This window comes from Palaemon carinicauda, chromosome 37, assembly GCF_036898095.1.
Source record: "Palaemon carinicauda isolate YSFRI2023 chromosome 37, ASM3689809v2, whole genome shotgun sequence".
Lineage (NCBI taxonomy): Eukaryota > Metazoa > Arthropoda > Malacostraca > Decapoda > Palaemonidae > Palaemon > Palaemon carinicauda.
The window spans coordinates 42,079,671-42,101,115 of NC_090761.1; the positions used below are offsets into that span (position 1 = coordinate 42,079,671).

General features: G+C 34.1%; 1 protein-coding gene and 1 long non-coding RNA gene across 2 annotated transcripts in view; one reads left to right on the forward strand and one right to left on the reverse strand.

Annotated features, from left to right (window-relative positions):
- The window catches only part of LOC137629595 (uncharacterized), a 152,823-nt gene that overhangs the window by 113,864 nt on the left and 17,514 nt on the right, over positions 1 to 21,445 (reverse strand). The window lies entirely within an intron of this gene.
- The window catches only part of LOC137629813 (uncharacterized), a 28,668-nt gene that overhangs the window by 5,122 nt on the left and 2,101 nt on the right, over positions 1 to 21,445 (forward strand). The window contains exon 2 of the mRNA XM_068361461.1: positions 20,720 to 21,116. Within this exon, the coding sequence (XP_068217562.1) occupies positions 20,720 to 21,116 (397 nt within the window). The remainder of the gene's footprint in view (positions 1 to 20,719; positions 21,117 to 21,445) is intronic.

Sequence of the window (21,445 nt, forward strand, 5' to 3'; positions counted from 1 at the left end):
TGCGAAAACGGAGGAAAACAGAAAAGGGAAAAATGTCCTCTGCCTTGACAGGAAAGTCACCGAACTGAGCAAGCAGTAGATTGGCTGCTTTCTTAACCCTGCGTACGTAACATGGACCCCATGCGGGGACCGGGCGCACACGCAGAACCATATTTTTCAAGATTTGGCAGGATGTTTCAGCTTTTCCCGCCGGGTCTAGGTGCTCGGCGTCAGTTTCTGTTGTGATTCGATCAGGGACGGATGCCCCAAGTTGAGCTCCAAGATTTTGCCGGCTCATAGCCATTCAAAGTTTGCTTGGTCACCAGGTATGTACCTTATTACCAAACAAAGTGCAAACCTTAAAATTGTATACTTTCACATTTTGATATATATCTCGTAGTGTTATTTATAAAAGTTAATGAGATTTTGAGTTAGCAATGGTGAATAGTGTTGCCATATTGTAAGTTGGTTACCACGAGGCTTTGTTGCCACGTGTGCCGGTAAATAAGTGAAAACTAAAGTGTGTTTTTTTTTCTCTTCAGTTTTCGAAGATTCCAAAACAATTCCCATCCAAGAAGGAAATTGAGGCCCTTTTGGAATCTGATAGTGATGACAGTGATGCTGAAACCTGTGTGGACAAGGCTATATACCAAAAGTCCGGCGACATGCCTGTGTCACATGGCAGCTATTCCCTCTCGCCAAGATCCTTCCATTCAACCTCATCCAACATTTCTTCGGAAAATGTCTCCCCTGGGCCTTGCTTCTGGTCGTCAAGTGAAGAGAAAGGTGACATCGACTTCCAAGGGGAGTAATAGGAAGATTTTAGACGACAACGATGAAGAAGACGTCGATGACCCACAGCTGACCTTGAACCCCTTCAGGAGTCCTTCAGGGAGGGTCCCTCTCTCATTGTTATCGAGGTCTTAAAGTATTTGGGATAACTCTTTGATACAAGAAGAACCCTTTGTGTTGCCTTCAGTATCAGTGCCTTCAGTATCACCACCTTCAGTATCATTGCCAGTGCCAGTGACCGATGGCACCGTGAAATTTAGTGCGGTGTTAGTTCCCTCGAGTAATGTGGAGGATGGGGTGTCTGTGCAAATGACGTTGCAGGTTTCTGGAAAGTCATTCCAGTTTCATACATCCTTGAGTGGCACCCCTGTGCCATGAACCAGTGCCACGTCTGCGCCATCAGCCAGTGCCACTCCTGTGCCATCTATCAGTTCCACCACTGTTCCATACATCAGTTCCAACTGCATTCAAAATTGAGGTAGGAACACAAACTTTTTTGAAACATTTTGTACAACTTTTCAATTATTCAAGTATATTGATTTTTGAGAGAGCAATATGGAAAATACTTCATGTCAAATGGCCCTCTCGGACGAAAGTTTTGTTTTTTGTTTTTTTGAGAATCTTGTAAGTACTCATATATAGTTTATTTTAATTTTCTTGTATTCTAGAATGTATATTTGGTATCCACATATAATTTGAAGGTATTATATTGATTTCTGAGAGAGCAATAGGGAAAAAACCTTATGTCAAATGGTCCTCTCGGAAGAAATTTTTGTTTTTTGTTTTTTTTGGAAGTTTTTAATTACTCAGATTTACTTTCTTTTACCTGATTTGTATTCTAGAATTGTCAATTCACAATTGTGTAAGATATTATAGACATATTTTAATATTTATGTGGATTACAGGGGACATTTTTAAAGTAGTTTTTTTTTTCCCAAAATAATTTCCTTTTTTCACCCCTGTTACAGATTTGGTGTTTTAGGTCCAGGGGTCTTGAAAATTGGCATGGATGTTCCCATATCATCTATCTTCAATATCCAGGTCACCAAAGTATTATAGGTTAAGTGTAAATAAATTTATGGTTTGTTTTGTGAATGTATATAATTTTGTATAGTTATTTTTTCAAAATATTTGTAAGAAATATAAAAAAACAGTCGTGTTTTCTTTACTTCTAACATAGTATTAAGGAATGATTAGTGATGAATGTGCAAGTTTCAGTTGTTTGATATCTTTAATAATAGAGGAATTATTGGATCTGAAAATGGAGGTCACTGTAAAGGTACCAGGTAACTGATGGCGGACCAAGAAAAATAGGTTACTTACGCAGGGTTAAACTAACGGATTTTTCTCTTCACGTTGCCCAATACTTTGCAACACTTGCCATAGTTTTGCCATCTAAATATCGACTTTTTAAAGATGATTCTCTAGGCTTTTCAAGATCATGTTCCATAAACTAAAGTTCTAGTTCAATTGACAATGATAAAGCAAATCTATTATTTTTACTATTACTTGTAATTGGTTTCTTAATGGATGGTCACAGGTAAAGAAAGTGATTTTCAGCTAATTTAGTTAAGTATATGATATACCAACAGAAAGTGACAAACTTTTCCCCTAAAAAAAAAAAATAGTAGAGTTGAAAATCATCACTATTTCAATGGCATTTAATTCTTAAGAAACTTAGAGGTTTATACCTCGAGATATAGAACACTGCTTTAAAATGTCAAGGAAAAGCAAATTTATAAATTTCGTGTGTGAGAGAGAGAGAGAGAGAGAGAGAGAGAGAGAGAGAGAGAGAGAGAGAGAGAGAGAGAGAGAGAGAGAGAGCCTGATGAGTCAACAACTTTTTAATTTCCCTTTGTCCCAAGAGCGCCTTTGTCGCCAGAGACGATATACTAAATTATGAGGTGAATGAAATAAAAATGGAATGTCAATACCTGTCAGTCTCTGTAAGCAGGTTTCGTCCCCTCCTGAGATAAGACTCGAAACTTTTCCTAAATCTGACGTTTGCACTGAAATTTTCTCTTTAAATGTATAATTTTTTACAAAGTGACATTTACTGCTCGACAAGCTGACACTCAAATTGAGAATGATTAACAGACCCTTTTCACAACATATCGTACACGACAATCTCAGCAAAAACTGGTCATTTAAACTGTTTTCTCCCATTAACACAACCAGATAAAAAAAATAGAAGATAAATCATTACATCAATTGTAGTTACAATCTAATTAAGTGTTATTAATCAAGACTTGAATGAAAAGTGTTGGAATTATTTTTTTCATTGGTACGAAGTCGTTTTTCTGTACTTAAAGCAGATTAGCGACTTATTAATCATATAATAATTACTGGAGATAAAAAAACGCAGTTAATCACAATATGCATCATCCAATCAATAACTTAAGAGATTTACTTTTTTTTCATATTTAATCTTGCTTTGCTTTCAATATTTCAAGCCGATTACATTAAGCTGACATATAATGCAAGTCCCAGTCTATATATATATATATATATATATATATATATATATATATATATATATATATATATATATATATATATATATTCATATATATATATACACACACATATATATATATATATATATATATATATATATACACACACACACATATATATATATATATATATACATATACACATATACATTTACATATATATATACATATATATATATATATATATATATATATATATAAACATTAAACAAATATACATGCATATATACACAATTTCATATTTACTCTAGTCTAGATATTTATTTATATTGAATTGAAATGAACATAAATTTTATGCCTTAAGCTAAGCACTTGGGCATCAAAGGGTATTTAGCGCTAAATAATGCAAATTAATCAATCATGCCGGTACAATCACAAGATTTGGTTATCATTTTAACCTACAAAATTCAATCACACAACTTTCATACAAGAACATCTAATTGCAAAATAAGAAGGGATTGAAAGGATTAAAAAATAAATTAAAGCTTGTGATATAAACCAATACTCGGTATAAATTTTTCAAGTTCAGGGTATTACAATTTTCCTCCAGTGTATCTCTTAAAGGTTTGTCCTGAAGTAAAATTGAATGAATGAATATATACCTACCTACCTACATACACACACATACATACATACATACACACACACACACTATATATATATATATATATATATATATATATATATATATATATATATATATATATATATATATATATATAATGCCCTTTTCCAAAAACTAACTTTTGCAATAACACAGTCTCAGTCCAAATCTACACATCAGTACATACTTCCCATTCATCATAATGCTTTTACCAAGTTTCTACTAATTACCCTGACATCAAAATCCATACACCAAAATCCAAGACGTCATAATTTATTTTTCCTGTATTTTGCAACTCCTACTACGCGTTTTGAGCAATGCACCATATGGCTCTAATTAATTTGTCGATTTTCATATCACATAGAGGGCCCATGCTATTCATACGTATAGCAAAATTATATTACGTTTTTCTTTCTAGAATAAAAACGAAGTATCAGCCATTTGATACATGAAAGGGTTTGAGCTTCCATTTCCCCTGCAAATTATACCCCACTGATAAATCGGTTAATGACAGCACAAGTTACATACATATAATCAAGCGTAATTCCTACAGACTTGCGTGAGCGACTGTCTAGCCTCAAGTATTTATAAGAAAATGACATTCGTTCTCACAAAAGCTCATTACAGTTTCTGCAACACGTTACATGTCATGTTAGCACAAAATGGAAAATTATTGATTACATATTACGGGCGGTTCGAGTTGGCTTAAGTGAAGCACTTCTCAGATCTCAGTCTTTCACAGGCCGTCATCCCGCCTACATCATCCACCAGTTGGGTTGAGGCTATCTCCCGCTGAAGGTAATAGCCTATTCACCTCATAAGGCTCAATATTACTCAGTACCCTAAAAGTTTTACTCTAGCTGTGACCAAGTTGTGGAATGATCTTCCTGATCAGGTAGTTGAATCGGTGGAACTTAGGTTCAAACTTGCAGCGAATGTTTTTATGTTGAACAGGCCGACACTAAGTCTATAAGTTTTTATAGTTTATATATGAAAGATCTATTCTAATGTTGTTACTGTTCTTAGAATATTTTAATTTAATTGTTCGTTACTTTTCTTATAGTTTAATCATTTCCTTTCCTCAGTGGGCTATTATACCCTGTTGGAGCCCTTAGGTTTGTAGCAGCCTGTTTTTTCAAACTATGGTTGTAGCTTAGCTAGTAATAATAATAATGATAATTTTTCTTATGGTTAAATCCTAGATAGTCTGATACAAACTAACATTCTACATTAAAAAGGTAACATCACATGTTACAATCTTGAAAAAGAATACTACAGTCTCAAGATATAACTTTTTCTCTTAATCTTGAAGCTAGTCACCTCTGGTTCCTATTTAAAAAGGCAAAAACTCTTTATGATACTGTTTTCTTTATGAAAATAGTTTTATTAACTGGTCTAAAATTGAAACACTAATCAGGTTGAAAGCAATTATTGCTTTTTAAATCTTGTTGTCGCGTTACTAATCATTTTAATTGTTACAGTTAAACTAATAAAATAAGAGAAATATATATATTACTGTATATATAAATATATATATATATATATATATATATATAAATTGTATATGTATAAATATATATATAAATTGTATATATATAAATATATATATATATATATATATATATATATATATATATATATATATATATATATATGTATACATATATATATATATATATATATATATATATATATATAAATCATACATACATATATATATATATATATATATATATATACTATATGCATATGAATGTGTGTATATCAATCACGAAAGCTGACACAAGATTAGCTTAAAGTATGAATTATAGCCACGAAAGGAAAAATGTAAAGTCTTGATTGGAGTTACTTTCGTTTTATAAGTGACACTGATGGACTAGACTTAGCAATGCGAATAAATATAAAACTATCTTATTTATACAGGCGAAGGGGATACCTCAGCTGTAAATTTCATGATTTCGGAAAAGTCAAATTTTAAAAAAAGAGGATAATACAGGATTAACGGAAAAAGGGACCCGGGCTTAGGTTTAAAGTGTGACCTTTGGTAAAGGAATTATAATGATTCAACAATATTTCTTTGGGTATAATCACTAATATGGATATCATTATTGTATTCGTCTCTGACCAGCCGATAATAAAATTGAAGAAATTTCCACTAATCTCTGCTATCCCAAATATTTTTTTTATAGAAAACTGTATGAATAGAGCAAAGGAAACATTTTAGTGTCGATTTAGAGTGAAGTGTTTTTTCAGCGTCATACCCAATTTGGAAAAAATAGATATAAGGGTAGAGTTTAAATATAATTGTACTTTTCAAAGTATGATGATCAAGAATATCCCTAGAAATGATAAAATAATATATATTATTCCTTGTTAGTAATGTAACTTGTTTTATGTTGGCCTAACATCTAAAGGCATTTCTGTCAGCATAAAACAGCATAATATGGCCATCTCTAGGGGATTTGTTAAAAATACTTGGGCCTTCTACTGACTACGATTTATTCATAAATCGGCTGATTAAAAAAGAGTAAAATAATCCATGCTAACGACTATAACCACAGAATTTCAGAAATATTGTCGACTCCTCCTTCATTGCCTGTAGCAGACAATTTAAACCTGAGCCCTGATCCGTTTCCGTCAGTCCTGTATTATCATTTTTCTAAAATCTGACTTATCTGGAATCATCGTAAAACTGACAGCCGAGGGATCTTCTTCACCTGCATTAATACGATATCTTCGTATATCTATTCCCATTGTGAGCAATTCAATCCTGTTTACGAATAAACAAGGAGAGATGGCAGGCGACGTAATGATAATGGCAAAAATCATACTTTTAGATAATGGAATCTGTAGAAAAAAAGCTCAAATCACGATGAGATCAAGAGATATGAATTTCTTATACTTATGAACTTGCCCCATATATAGATATTCAGCACCGAGGTGCTACTGTAATGATCGAGAGGGAGAATTCGTATAGTTCAAGACTAAATACGCCTGTTCCAACTACTTATATTTAACAGAATGGGCAAATGGCTGCAATTTGATATTCTTCAATCATAAGTGAACAAAAAAAAAATTATGATTTTGGAGCCTACTGGCTGGTTACGTGGTAACGTGTTCGCCTAGCATTTGCATGGTAGCAGATCGATCCAGCCAGGGACCATGAGTATAGGCTGTTTGCTGGGGAGGCCACTGCTATAGTTGGGCACCACAGTTGGGGGTTGGGTTTGCCCGGCTGACTTTCTGGTGAGCATATATTCTGATGAAACTGGAACTGGAACAAGACAACATTTTGGAGTTCCTTTGTTTATCTTCCCAAGCTATGATATCTTCTTAAAGACCGTGAAGTGTGTTCCTATAAAGGTGCCTCATGTAATATTCAAATATATTATACTCGCTGAACTCGGAACGGATATTGTTTATGAGATCGGCATTGTCGCTCACTATCATGCAGTTCACTGTAATATTGCTATATTTAACAACATATTTAAAAAGGCTACATGATAACTGTGTCTTTTCAATAGTAGATATTACCTTGGAATTCGGCAGGAACAGAGAACATATGTTTCACATCAATTCCTGATATTTTCATTTGGATATATGAATTATTCTAGGAACAATTTACTCCATATATGAATTATTCTAGGAACAATTTACTCCATATATGAATTATTCTAGGAACAATTTACTCCATATATGAATTATTCTAGGAACAATTTACTCCATATATGAATTATTCTAGGAACAATTTACTCCATATACGAATTATTCTAGAAACAATTTACTCCACTGCCAAAAAATAACCGTTCAACCAATACCGAAATAAATGTTTGCTGTGGCTTTTCTATGGCAGATATCGACATGAAAATTGGTATTGACAAAGTAAATATCCATCCCATGAAGTATTCTACGAATAATTTACGGCGCCGCCGAAAATCGGCCTCCGGCGGATATCGAAAAATGGCTACAGTGAATTTTCTATGGCAAGTATCAATACGACAATTGGTCTTAATGTTGTTCACATAACACCCATCAAACTCTGAGAAAATCATTTGGATATGTATAAAACTCGAGGAGTAGTTTGCAGCTCCTCACTGATTTTTTTAGCTTTAAATCGCCACTTACGAACAAAAGTGACAGCCCAGCCAGGGCATGCTCATAGCAGGTATGAACATCAAACTTACAGAAACAAAAATATATATATATATATATATATATATATATATATATATATATATATATATATATATATATGTATATATATATACATATATATATATATATATATATATATATATATATATATATATATATCTTAATGTTCATTTAAAATTTCATTAGAATATATTCATTAGTATATGAGTTATTGACCCCGCCGCCGAATATATCAGCAGAATTATTCTAGGAATAATTTACTCCACCGCCATAAATAACCATTCAACCCATACCGAAATAAACGTTTGTTGTGTCTTTTCTATTGCAGATATCGACATGAAAATTAGTATGGGCAAAGTAAATTTCTTTCCCATAAATCCCCGAAAATTTTATTTACATAAGTGAAGTAATCTACGAGTAATTTACGGCGTCGCCGAAAATGGGCCTTACCAAGGCCGTCTCGGGATATCGAAAAATGGCTATTGTGACTTTTCTTTAACAAGTATCAATACAAAAATTGATATGAAAGTAGTTCATATAACACCCATCAAACCCTGAAAAAATAATTGGGATATCTATAAAACTCAAGGAGTGGTTTGCTCCTCCTCACTGATTTTCTAGCTAAAAGTCGTCACTTACGAACCAATGTGACAGCCAGGGCATGCCTATAGCAGGTATGAAAATTGGCAGAAACAAAGCTTTTATAAATCTAAATAATGTCTTAAAATTTCATTGGAATATATTTATTAGTATAGGAGTTATTTACTCCGCCGCCGAAAGTACCAGCTGCCACCCCCCCCCCCCCCCCCGGCTCCACGCTGTTAAATCTGTGGTTAGGGAATGACTGGGGGTATGGGTTGGGTGAGATATCTTTAAAAAAAATTGGCATTTCATATAAGGTCACTCACTTCGTTCGCGACAAACATATGAAATAAACCTCCCATAAGCTAAATGCATATAAAGTTACTCAACCCCTCAAATACAATTATCTATTTATTTCTAATTATCCCAAACCATAAATGGTTTGCTAATGCAAGGAAAAAGAAAAGAAAGGGGGGTCTGTTTAGAAAATACCAGGCCATGACAGCAATAAAAGATAAGTCAGTGAAACTGGAATATCAACATAAACATCCAGCAAGATATGAATCGAATAAATGAATATACAATATAAAATTAATCTTACTAACTGAAGTGAGGGTAAGCTGTTTTTGTAAGGTAGCTGTCCGTTGAAACGGGAGATTGGAAATTATGCCATCATCAGTCAGTAGACCAATAAAGATTGAATTGTACGGATTTTGCTCCTACCCAAGTGGTCAAATCAGGAACAAACTAAGGAGGGCTAGAAGAGTCTCCTCGTGACCCCTCCCATTATCATACAAAAGGTAAATACCATTCAGCGCGTTATGAAGTGAAGTTAAAGAGATTTGAACCACGTGTATCATTCAATTACATTCAAGAAATATAAACTAAACTATACTTTTTCTTTGTGTTTATTTTGCTATAATAAAACTTTGTCATTGATTTTTTTTATTACGGTAGATATATATATATATATATATATATATATATATATATACAATATATATTTTATATATATATATATATATATATATATATATATATATATATATATATATATATATTCTTATGCATAAATCATAATCTAATTTTGTTTACCAAAAGTTCTTCGTCCCATGATTAGCCTTCTTTTAATTTTGATTTCATATCCTGGGGAAACATTTACTGTATGTCCCAAGTATGTACAGTATATTCAATAACAATCTCTAGAGGTGGTTCTGCTTTCTTTATTCAAATTGTCTATCATTTTTTGCAGTTCCTCCCATGATTCGCTAAATAGCACTGTGTAATCTGCAAATCTCAAATTGTTAAGGTATTCCCCTATTAATGTTTTCCCCATCTATATTTTTAAAAACTTCTAGACCCACTGTGAATACTTTAGAAGAAATGGAATCTCCTTACCTAACTCCTTTCACATTACACACATATGGTCAGTGGTTGAATATCCGTTTCTGAAGCCTGCCTACATTCTTGGTTGATTAAAGTCTAGCTATCTTTCAAGTCGCCCTAATATGATCTTGTAAATATTTTAGGCTACATATTACTTAGAGTAAATTTATTGGGCAGAAATACAGTACATATATAAAACTGCCCGACTAGGAAGATCATTCCACAATCTAGTCACAGCTGGAATAAAACTACTAGAATACAGGGCAGTATTGAGCCTTATGATGGAGAAGACAAGACATTTAGAATTAATTGCATACAGGATGGTAGAGTCTGGAAAGATCTGAATGCAACGGATGGTCAAACTTATGAAAAATCTTATTCGACATGCTCAAAGAACAAACTGAATAACTGTGTCAGATACTAATATACAGAACAGGAATAAGAAATTTAATAGGCTGTAAGTTTTTGTCCAAAAAATTAATATAAGGATCAGCAGCTGAAGAACAGACACAACAGTACTCGAGACAAAGTTGAAAGACAAGAGATAAAACATTTCTTCAGAATAGACTGGTCACAACAAATCTTAAAAACTCTTAATAATTCAATCTTTTGTGCAATTGAAGGAGAAACAGACCGAATGCGTTTCCCAAATCAAGTATCACATCTAAAATTCTAAAGCAGTTGTATATATTTAAATAACATTATCATTGCAGAGATCTGGATGTTGAGGAACCACTGTCATCGACCTACTTATCACTTTAAATTTTGTTAGGGTTCAACTTCACGCCCCATAATTTGCACCACACATTAATTTTAGCTAGATCTCTATTAAGGGATTCAGCAACCCCAGATCTACATTCAGGAGATGGAGCTAATGCAAAGAGAGCAGCATCATCTACATACGAAACAAGATTGTTTTCTAGGCAAAAGTATGTCATGTGTATATATAGATAGTGTATATACATAAATAAAGGTAGTAAGTTGGCAAGGGCACCACCCACCTGTTGAGATACTACTGCTAGAGAGTTATAGGGTCCTTTGACTGGTCAGACAGTACAACATCAGATCCTTCTCTCTGGTTATGGTTAATTTTCCCTTTTCCTACACATTTACACCTAATAGTCTGGCCTATTCTTTACATATTCTTCTCTGTCCTCATACACCTGACAACACTGAGATTACCAAACAATTCTTCATTGCTCAAGGGGTTAACTACTGCACCAAAGTTGTTCAGTGGCTACTCTCCTCTTGGTGAGGGTAGAAGAGGCTCTTTAGCTATGGTAAGCAACTCTTCTAGGAGGACACTCCAAAATCAAACCATTGTTATCTAGTCTTCGGTAGTGCCATAGCCTCTGTACCATGGTCTTTCACTGTCTTGGGATAGAGTTCTCTTGCTTGAGGGTACACTCGAGCACACTATTCTATCTTATTTCTCTTCCTACTGTTTTGTTAAAGTTTCTATAGTTTATGTAGGAAATGTTTATTTTAATGTTGTTACTGTTCTTAAAATATTTCATTTTTCCTTGTTTCTTTTCCTTACTGGGCTATTTTCCTTGTTGGAGCCCTTGGGCTTATAGCATCCTGCTTTTCCAACTAGGGTTGTAGCTTAGCAAGTAATAATAACAATAATAATAATAATAATATGAAAAGTAATGGGCCAAGAACACTACCCTGAGGAACACAAGATATCAAATTCCTATACTTACCATAGTGCTTATCAATAACAACTCTTTGCAATCACTTAAAAATTCAATACTGATGTTAAGAAAAGATCCAGCTACTTCCAAATGTTTGAAACCTATAACTTCATGATTTGCAAGGCCAAAGGCAGCACTACAATCAGGATCAATCATACAATCTTCCTGACCACAAACAAAGGATTTCTGAAAGGCATTGGAGATTGTAAGAAGTGCATCCAATGTTCCAAGGCCTTTGTGAACGCCAAATTACAAAGCAGGAAACAATTTATTACCGTTAGAACCCCTATTTAGATGTTTTGCCAAAAGTTGCTCTAAAATATTATGGGACTTATGGAAATCGGGCCATAATCAGCAGAGCTAAAGCTACCACAAACACATATACACAATGGAGTAACATTACCAATTCTCCAAGTGCAAAACAGAACCTCTTTTTATTAACTTGTGGAAAATATCAAAACTTAGGATTGATTGATTGATTCATTTAAAGTTTTCAGGCATCCTGACATCTAAGGTCATTGACGCCGGTCAAAACTTAGGAGCTAAGCAATCAGCAGTCCTTATAAAAACAAAAGGAAAAATAGCATTTGGGTCTAAAACTCCTTAAGCATTAAGGTCTATCAAGAGAGTTTTAAATTCACAGGACCAAAATACTAAACTAGTTAGTTTAGCCTCAGGTATACAGAAAAGAAAAAAAAAATGCAAAAAAGGCCTACTAATTTTGTTTAGAGCAACTTCCCAAAATTAAATTATGGTTAGATCCTAGAAAGTTTCTACCTGATGCTAAACAAACAACCACAAGGTGCTAGGTCCTAGTCAGGAGGCACGAGTAGGAAGTAATCATGTGCATATGTCAAAGGGGATAAGACACCATAATATTAAATGTAGTATGCCATTAAACATGAGTTTGTTTGAAATTTAACCAAATGGATTCGAACCCTTACACAAAATGTTGGGGTACTTGTTAAGACACCTGATGCCCCTTGGAGAAGGTCTAAATGGTGATCAAAGCAATATCTATTTACCTTTTTATCATTAGGAATTCTGATTACTTTACTTATTTATGCATGTTAGCATATGGTTCAATGTTAAATGGGCACATTTAATTCTAACCATAGCTGTTAGGGATAAAATTAGGTATTATCACTTAGGAATGACTTTAGTATGAAACATTATATTTCCTTTTGTTCAACTGATCCTTATAAAACCGACATATAGCTTTGATGGTGGAATGCAAAAAATATTAAGTTCTTTAAATTTTTCCTACAGGAACCCAGTGGTGTAAGGAACAAAGAAATGCTTCTTCAATTTTTTACACTATTAAGTGCAGTAGTCGAGGTGACAAGTCAGCCCTCAAAGACTGAACATAACCCTCAAGCTATGAGGCTAATTAGAAGAGAAAATATTTCAAGGACTTTCTTTTTTGAAGAGACATTTACTCCAAATCTTATGCGAATCTTTGAAGGACCCCTATATGGTAAATCCATAGCACTTGCTTTCGATGCTACAGTAGACAGGCTACTCTCTAATACCCGTCTCTTATCAAGTATTCCAACATCATTTATCTTAATTAGAGAGAGTAGTCAATATTATCACAATTTTCACACAGCTAACACACAAAATAACAAAATAAACTGGAATGATGCATGTGACCCTCTGAAGCAAGGACCCAATGAAGAAGCCTGTGTAGTGGACAATTTACCAGGGGGAATAACAACTGCTCATGCAAAGTCAGGAGTTGCACTGAACACAACTTTGCTGATAGATGATGATGGAGAGGTACCCCTTCGAGGTAAGATTACAGTAGTTGAAAATAACAATAACCTATCATAATATGCTGATTATTTTTTTTTTCATCAGTATGCACATTACAACATCAAGATATAAAAATAGAAAACAGTAACTTTTTCAGAGGAGCCAAAAACACCTTGGCTACCAACCTGTAGGTATGGCACTGCTTACCTTGTGGTTATTATATACAGTACTGTATACTTGAAACTGAAGTGTGATGAAGTGAATGATGAAAATATAAAACGGGTCAAATCAAGGACTCCTATGCATATTACTCAAAACTAGACTTTTAAAGTAATCAAAGGATAACAATTCAGCTTTACGTCTCCAAAACTCCAAGAACTATGATAGAAATGGAGAATACTGAATGATAAGTACTCCAAAATAAGTTACAATGGATGAAAGAAAAAATTAGCAAGCATATGTATCTCAACATAATGTCAAATTAAAAATATTTGATACACCCTGGTTCTAAACAGAATATCTTAAAATTATATCTTTTTCATGGCATTTTAGGTTGTATAGTAAATCAGTCTGTAAGCTTATTTTGGCCCTCGGAAAGAATTTCTCATTCCGAAAACTTACTCAAATAATTTCCTGAATATCATGACAGAATATGAATTTAAAATATAATATAACTTTGGTAGATATACAGTAGAGTATATATAGAAAGTTCAAGTTGAACAATATATAACATTTGCACTAGGAACTTGAGTTTTCCCCCATCCCACATAAATGACTTTAATTCAAGTGATGTATACATTCGCATAAAAAAATCGTTTATACATTGCAGGCACAGTCTTGGTGTACGTAACAACAGGAGAAGAAACAAAGTTCCTTCTGGACCCCCCTTCAAGTTGGTCGTTGTCTGCTCTCTTAATTGTTTTTACAAGTGAAAATTGTGACAAAAGCCTCCTGCAGACCAAACTTGCTGACAGGACTTCATCCCTGGCAATCTTATGTCCTGGTTTCATAAACTTTTCTCCAAAAACCAAGGAAAATTTAGTATTTCACGTATACACTTGGCAACCTTTCCATCCTCTACAAAAATTATTGTATGTAGGAAGACTGTCCCCCTTCAGCACTGGAAGATTGTCCTCCATCAACACATGGAATGATCTCTTTGTGGATCGTTTCCCATCATTCTTTGGCGCAACTCTCCATTTAGCAAGTGATAGTACAGATGTGCCATACTTCTACACGAATGAAAACGGTGTCATAGATGGAATAAACAAAAGAATGTTGGACACCATAGCAAAATGGCTGAATATCAACTTCAAGCCATCCAAACTAGCAAATGAATGTAATTAGATTTTTCCTGTTTTCCCCAAGTCACGCTATTATCTAAAATCAAAGACAAACTAATGAGAATGTAGAGTGTACAAGAACTAGAAAGCTAACTTAATTCAAATCAAATGTGTGTGTGCATAAATAGGGCCTTTCTTTGTGGGTTACATCAGGAAATGTTTGGTTACAATATTTCAAGTACAGTACAATACAGCATTTCCAAACACTGAAAAATCACTAACCATATCTTGCACATATATTGACTTAGTCTGAAATCTTCTTCATTTGCAGACAACTGGGGTGAAAACATCAATGGAACTTGGAATGGATTCCTGGGGGAGATTTGGAATGGAACAAAAGACTTGACCATCAACAGCCACTTCATTACATATGAAAGGGGTAAAGCATTTGACTTCACTCAGCCATACAGCTATGAAGGGTAATGAAATCAAAAGTCCATGTGTTTACTTCTATAATAAATGCACTATTTCAAGTATTCATTATGCTTTATATTAATGAATACTTGGTAAGATGAACAAATATCCTTGTGTACATCATGTTCAACAGAAGGAAAAACAAACATGACAAAAAACATAGAAAAAACTCATAAGGAAGAAATAAACCTAAATTTGAAAGTGAAGATTATGGTCCAGAAAACAGAATAATAAACAGAAAAATGGAAGAGTCGGAATTAGCGTCTGATTGTAAAGGTAACATTCCCTTTACAGAGCAATTCTGTACCTTTTCATATTCAGAGTATAGTATTGTACCATGTTCCCATGCACTTATATCAATGAAACGCTTTAATTCATGCAGAGTATCCAAAAAAGAATTCTTGACAATAATACTAACTACATGGAATACTCTTGAAATAACTTTCATTCTTGCATGAATTCTTGAAAACATTTATACAAAATGCTTATTATTTGCACTTTCAACAGATATGGTTTTGCTGTCAAAATTCCAAGTCCCCTACCACGCTGGCGCAGCATCACATATCCTTTCAGTACAACTGTTTGGGGAACTTTGGTACTCACAGTTTTTGTGATACTGATTATCTTCTATCTGATACAAGTCAAGAAAGATAGAATGAGTATTATGGAAACCGTTCTTCTAATAACAAAGGTTAGTAGTCAACTCTTTTCATAGTATTGTACTGTGGCTTCCCTAAGGAACCACTAAGTTTTGATAATTCTTTACTTTCTGATTGGAAAGAAATTACCGATTCTTGACATTGTTTATGATCATAAGGACACAATCAGCATGTACTACTGTATATCATCTTTCAACATGTGAGAATTTAAACCTGATTTTTACCCTTCTATTGCAATGCTTCAAAACTCCCTAATTCCACTTCTTGTAATTAGGTAGAGGCATTCATTTTCCTATTCCATTAAAATTCCTACTGCATGGCTAAAGGCTTCATAGTAAGAATTTCCTAAGAAACATGAATTAACTTATATTAAAATGAATCTAAGCTGTGGTGTTGTAAGTATAAAGAGTTAAGACTGTTTCCATCACCAACTCCTCTTGACCAAAGCTAGAAATTCCAAGAATATTTTTCTTATTATTATCATTATTAATATCATTATTATTATTATTTATTATTTATCATCATCATCATCATCATCATTATTATTATTATTATTATTATTATTATTATTATTATTATTATTATCATTATTATTATTTGCTAAGCTACAACCCTAGTCGGAAAAGCACGATGCTATAAGCCATGGGGCCCCAACAGGGAAAATAGCCCAGTCAGGAAAGGAAACAAGAAAAAAATAAAATATTTTAAGAACAGTAACATTAAAATAAATATTTCCTATATAAACTATAAACCTGATTGTGGCCAGGAAGTTTGTATAATTGGGATTGATTTTAGGGATACTTATGACAGTGTTATTCACAATGGGACTATTTTGGGTCTTTTCTTAGCACCATTAGTGAATTTTTAAGTAAGGGACTATTGCTGATGAGCCCAATAGTTATTACTGGAAAGTTTGAGATGAAGTGTCTAAGGAGTATGGCTGGTGTATCTCGAGTATATAGGGTTAGGAACGAAGTGGTGAGAGTGAGAACGGGTGTAAGAAATGAGTTAGCAGCTAGAGTGGATATGAATGTGTTGAGGTGGTTTGGCCGTGTTGAGGTGGTTTGGCCGTGTTGAGGTGGTTTGGCCATGTTGAGAAAATGGAAAATGGCTGTCTGCTAAAGAAGGAGATGAATGCAAGAGTTGATGGGAGAAGTACAAGAGGAAGGCCAAGGTTTGAGTGGATGGATGGAGTGAAGAAAGCTCTGGGTGATAGGAGGATAGATGTGAGAGAGGGGAGAGAGCGTGCTAGAAATAGGAATGAATGGCGAGCGATTGTGACGCTGTTCCGGTAGGCCCTGCTGCTTCCTCCGGTGCCTTAGATAACCGCGGAGGTAGCAGCAGTAGGGGATTCAGCATTATGAAGCTTCATCTGTGGTGGATAACGGGGGAGGGTGGGCTGCGGCACCCTAGCAGTACCAGCTGAACTCGGTTGAGTCCCTTGTCAAGCTGGGAGGAACGTAGAGAGTAGAGGTCCCCTTTTTGTTTTTGTTTCATTTGTTGATGTCGGCTACCCCTCAAAATTGGGGGAACTGCCTTGGTGTATGTATGTATGTACCCTGAGTATATTTTCTAATTCCTTCATTCTACCTTAATCTAAATATTGTTTTCCTGTCTGGTCTTCAGCTGATGCCTCCTAACTTAATTTGTTGGACAAAAACTTTGTAGCCTATCAAATTAATTATCCTTATTCTGGAAATTAATCTCTAGCACTGTCACAGGGATTTTCACAATACTGACCATCCTTTACATTCACATCTTCCCAGATTGTACCATTGAGTATGTAGTGCTAGGTATATAGTTAAATTTTAAAAGTCTTGCCTCTATCATCGTAAGATTCAACATTACATAGTACTGTATTCTAGAAGTTTTATTCCAGGTGTGACCAGGTTGGGAAAGGATCTCCCTGATCCGGCAGTTGAATTACTAGAACTTCCAAAATTCAAACTGAATAATTTACAGTTTGAAGTTAGGGCAAGCGGGAGTATAGAAACTCCTAGAAGAATTCCATAATTAAGTGAAAATGTGTTCATGTGAATGATTATTTCGCAAAGCCTTTTCTGTAATACCTTAAATTTACTTTCAAAACATAGAACTATAACAATTTTACCTAACTCAAGTATTTTTAGGACAAGTTTAAATGCTTCTTAGACTTTACAGCATAATAGTTTTACTCTTGCATACTTTGTAATATGCAATAAGTACAGTAACTGCAAGATAATTTTATTTGTCACTGTATCAATCTTTTCTCCTTTCACAAGAGTCTGGTGAATCAAGGTGTAGATTACAAGCCAGAAACTTTTGTTCTTCGATTCTTCATGGTCATTTGGTGGTTCAGTGCCTATGTCTTTGCGATCGTTTATGGCTGCAACCTCATCTCTTTCTTCACTGTACCCGTTTATCCACCCAAAATAAAGACATTACCACAGCTAGCAGAGAGCACATATCGGTAAGTGCACAAAAACATATTCAAGAAAGATAGTAAAAAAGGTCCTCAATGACATTCCTATGCCACGTAGCTACAAAGCTTTATACAAGGTACTGTACCTTGTACTTTTTGTCCCTTCTTTTTATTGTACTCTTCCAACTGAGTTTTCATAAATCTAGGATAAGAGTAGACTGTACACCCGTAATGCATAGAATTTGAGGAACTGATGGGGTTCAATGAGGTATAAATTTCAATATCTCCTGTTATGTGATCATATACATAAACAATTTATATTAGGTGGCTTGGGACAAAAACGTCAAGCACTAGAACCTATTTTGATTATACAGTGCCTGTTTTTATTTATAATAAACAGAATTATAATCAAATTTATTATTTTGATACTACCCGTCTTTCACCAAGCTTCCTTTGTCTATCATTAAAATAATAAAAATATTCTCACTGTCCCTCCCTACCGTTGCCATCCCTTGGTATACTACGGCTGGACAAGCCATCTGCAGTGATCTATGTAAACAATCTAGATGTGAGTACGCATTGTATTTGAAGTCAGCCTTGAACACCAACAACCTCTTGACTTCATTAATACAGGGGGGGGGGGCACAATTACTTAATATTACTAATTAGTAGGGGGCAGGGGTAATAGGTAATGCACAAGTCTTAAAATAATGAATTTTGTCATTAAATTCATTCCAATTACCCTTCCTCGTGATTCACCTAGATGAATCACGCTTAAAACTATGGAGATTGGTAAGTAAATGAACGAAGCTAATATATAAAATTAACCTAAGCTGAAATTACCAGCCAACTTAAAACAGCTAACATTAAATTCACCAATAATATATTACATGAATTTAGGTTTCAAAGTTATGTCCTCCTTCATTCTAAAGAAAGAGAAACTATCTCCTTACTCTGCAAAAAAAGTACATCAGAATTCCAGATAAAAAAATAATAATAATTGCAATGCAGGGCAAAAAAAAATAGTAATTGCAATGCAGGGCAGAGAAAACTTATGTAAATCTTAAGCTAGTCAAGATTCAATAAAAAAATTCTACATTAACCCTTAGATATCCAATTAATCATAGTTGCCCCTTTGAAACCATTTCTAAGTTTCAGGGGTTAGAAATACTCTGCCTCCGGTTCTTCCTGAGTTTTATTACCAAGTTTTAAGAAGACCAGACAATGTCTCTCTTAGCCCAGCATCCAAAGGGGTAAAGGATAATACACAAGTCAAAGGAATTGAGTTATGCCTCTGCTATCCAGACCCTTTCCTCTAACTTGGATTCCAAATGTATTTGACATGAGTCTGAATTCATTCTTAGTTTAGCCTTTAATAGATATAAACGTAGTTTCTCGTCAGAAGGACAAAATTAAAGACAACGAACAATATTCCTCAAATGGATGAAGTTATTTGAAGCTTTCATTGAATTAAATCACCTAGAATAAATATGACCCTGTCTTCAATATAAATTATGCAAGAAATCCTTTAGACGCTCATGTGGGTCTGAAAACCATTTTTTTTTTTTTTTAGGATTTTCCATGAAGATACCTTAAACGTGTAGAGGTTTTGGTGTGTTACTTCAAGGGCGTTACTTCAAGGGAATGGCCAAGAAGCTTTGTGGCAAATTTGATTAAACTAATATATTCAGTTAAGCCCTCATGAACAAACAGTCAGGTAACTGGCTAATGCATCAGTTGTCTTGACTCTTCTATATCTTCAATTGCATAAGACACGATTTGGAATTAATGTTCATTCTTCACATCATAGCTTTTAAAATTCTATCACATTAAATATCTTCAGTAGTCAAAAAGCTTGGAACTATATCTCCTGTTCTTAACAAATTCAGTCAAAATTAAATATTTTCAGATGAGGACTTGACTAGGAAATGCTGGTCAAAGAGTTTGTGAATGTATTTACGGTCCTGAACTGTTGTGCGTGAACTACCTATAACATAACATGATTTGGCTTGTATCCAAAAATGCAGGATAAAATATATTTTTCAAACATCTTTCATTTATTTGATCAAGGAAATAGATTGTGTTAAAAATCGTAGTACAGAGAGTTGATGCTTTTTACCAATATATGGCAATTACATTTTGTTTTATGCAGTTCTATGTAAAGTACATTTTGGCCATACGTGCTTATAACTAGCACCTATAAACATTTTATTTATTCGCATAATAGGCCTACCCCAGTTACACTTAAAAGCTCCTTTTCTACAATTATGAAAAAAAAATGACTCACCATTAATATTTAGTTTTCTATATATAATTGTGAAAAGTTGTTTTGGGGAGAAAAAGTAAATAAGCAACAGGGAAGCAGCAGGAACCACATTCAGTTTTGTTTAATACTCTAATGCATTCATGCACTCATTTATTCTTTCATAATTCCAGACTATGCAAGCTTGATTACGGCGACTTTATAACACAGGAACTAACCAAAACCTCTCAACCCCTCCTCTCAGAACTAGGAAGAAAACTGGACTTAGTCCCTGTGGACTTGGAAAAACCATATCTTGGAATGGAGGCATGTGTTGAAAGGCTACTAAAGACTTCTAACATTCACTTAGATTTCTTTCCATTCTTAGAGTCCTCCCTCTCTCAAATGGGATTATCAAAAAAAGTATACTTTGTTCAAGAAGTTATCTACAAGAATAATCTGGTCCTCTTTTTTAAGAAGCACAATGCATGGAAGTACAAGTTTGACCAAGCAATTCTTCAGTTCCTGGACACTGGTCTCATTCTCAAGTGGAAACAAGACATCATGAATGAACTGAGAAAGACTTCAAAGGTAAATTTATAAACCTACGATTAGAAGGCCATTTTCACTTAAATATCAGTTCTAACGATCAGACAACATAATGACAGTACTTTACTTTCATCAGATGCTACACAAGCTATAAATTAACCCTATCAATATCACCTCGGCTCAAACAAATTTATCCTTCAAACCACAAGCACTTTCTTTGGATATCTTACTCGACTCATAATATCACAAAAACTATTAGCGGTAAGAATTTCTAAGAAAGGGATATCAAATAGCTGACTAAATTCCCTTTGCATTGACATATGGTTTAGCATATTTACAAAAGTTTTAATACCAGTAAATAACAAACAAAA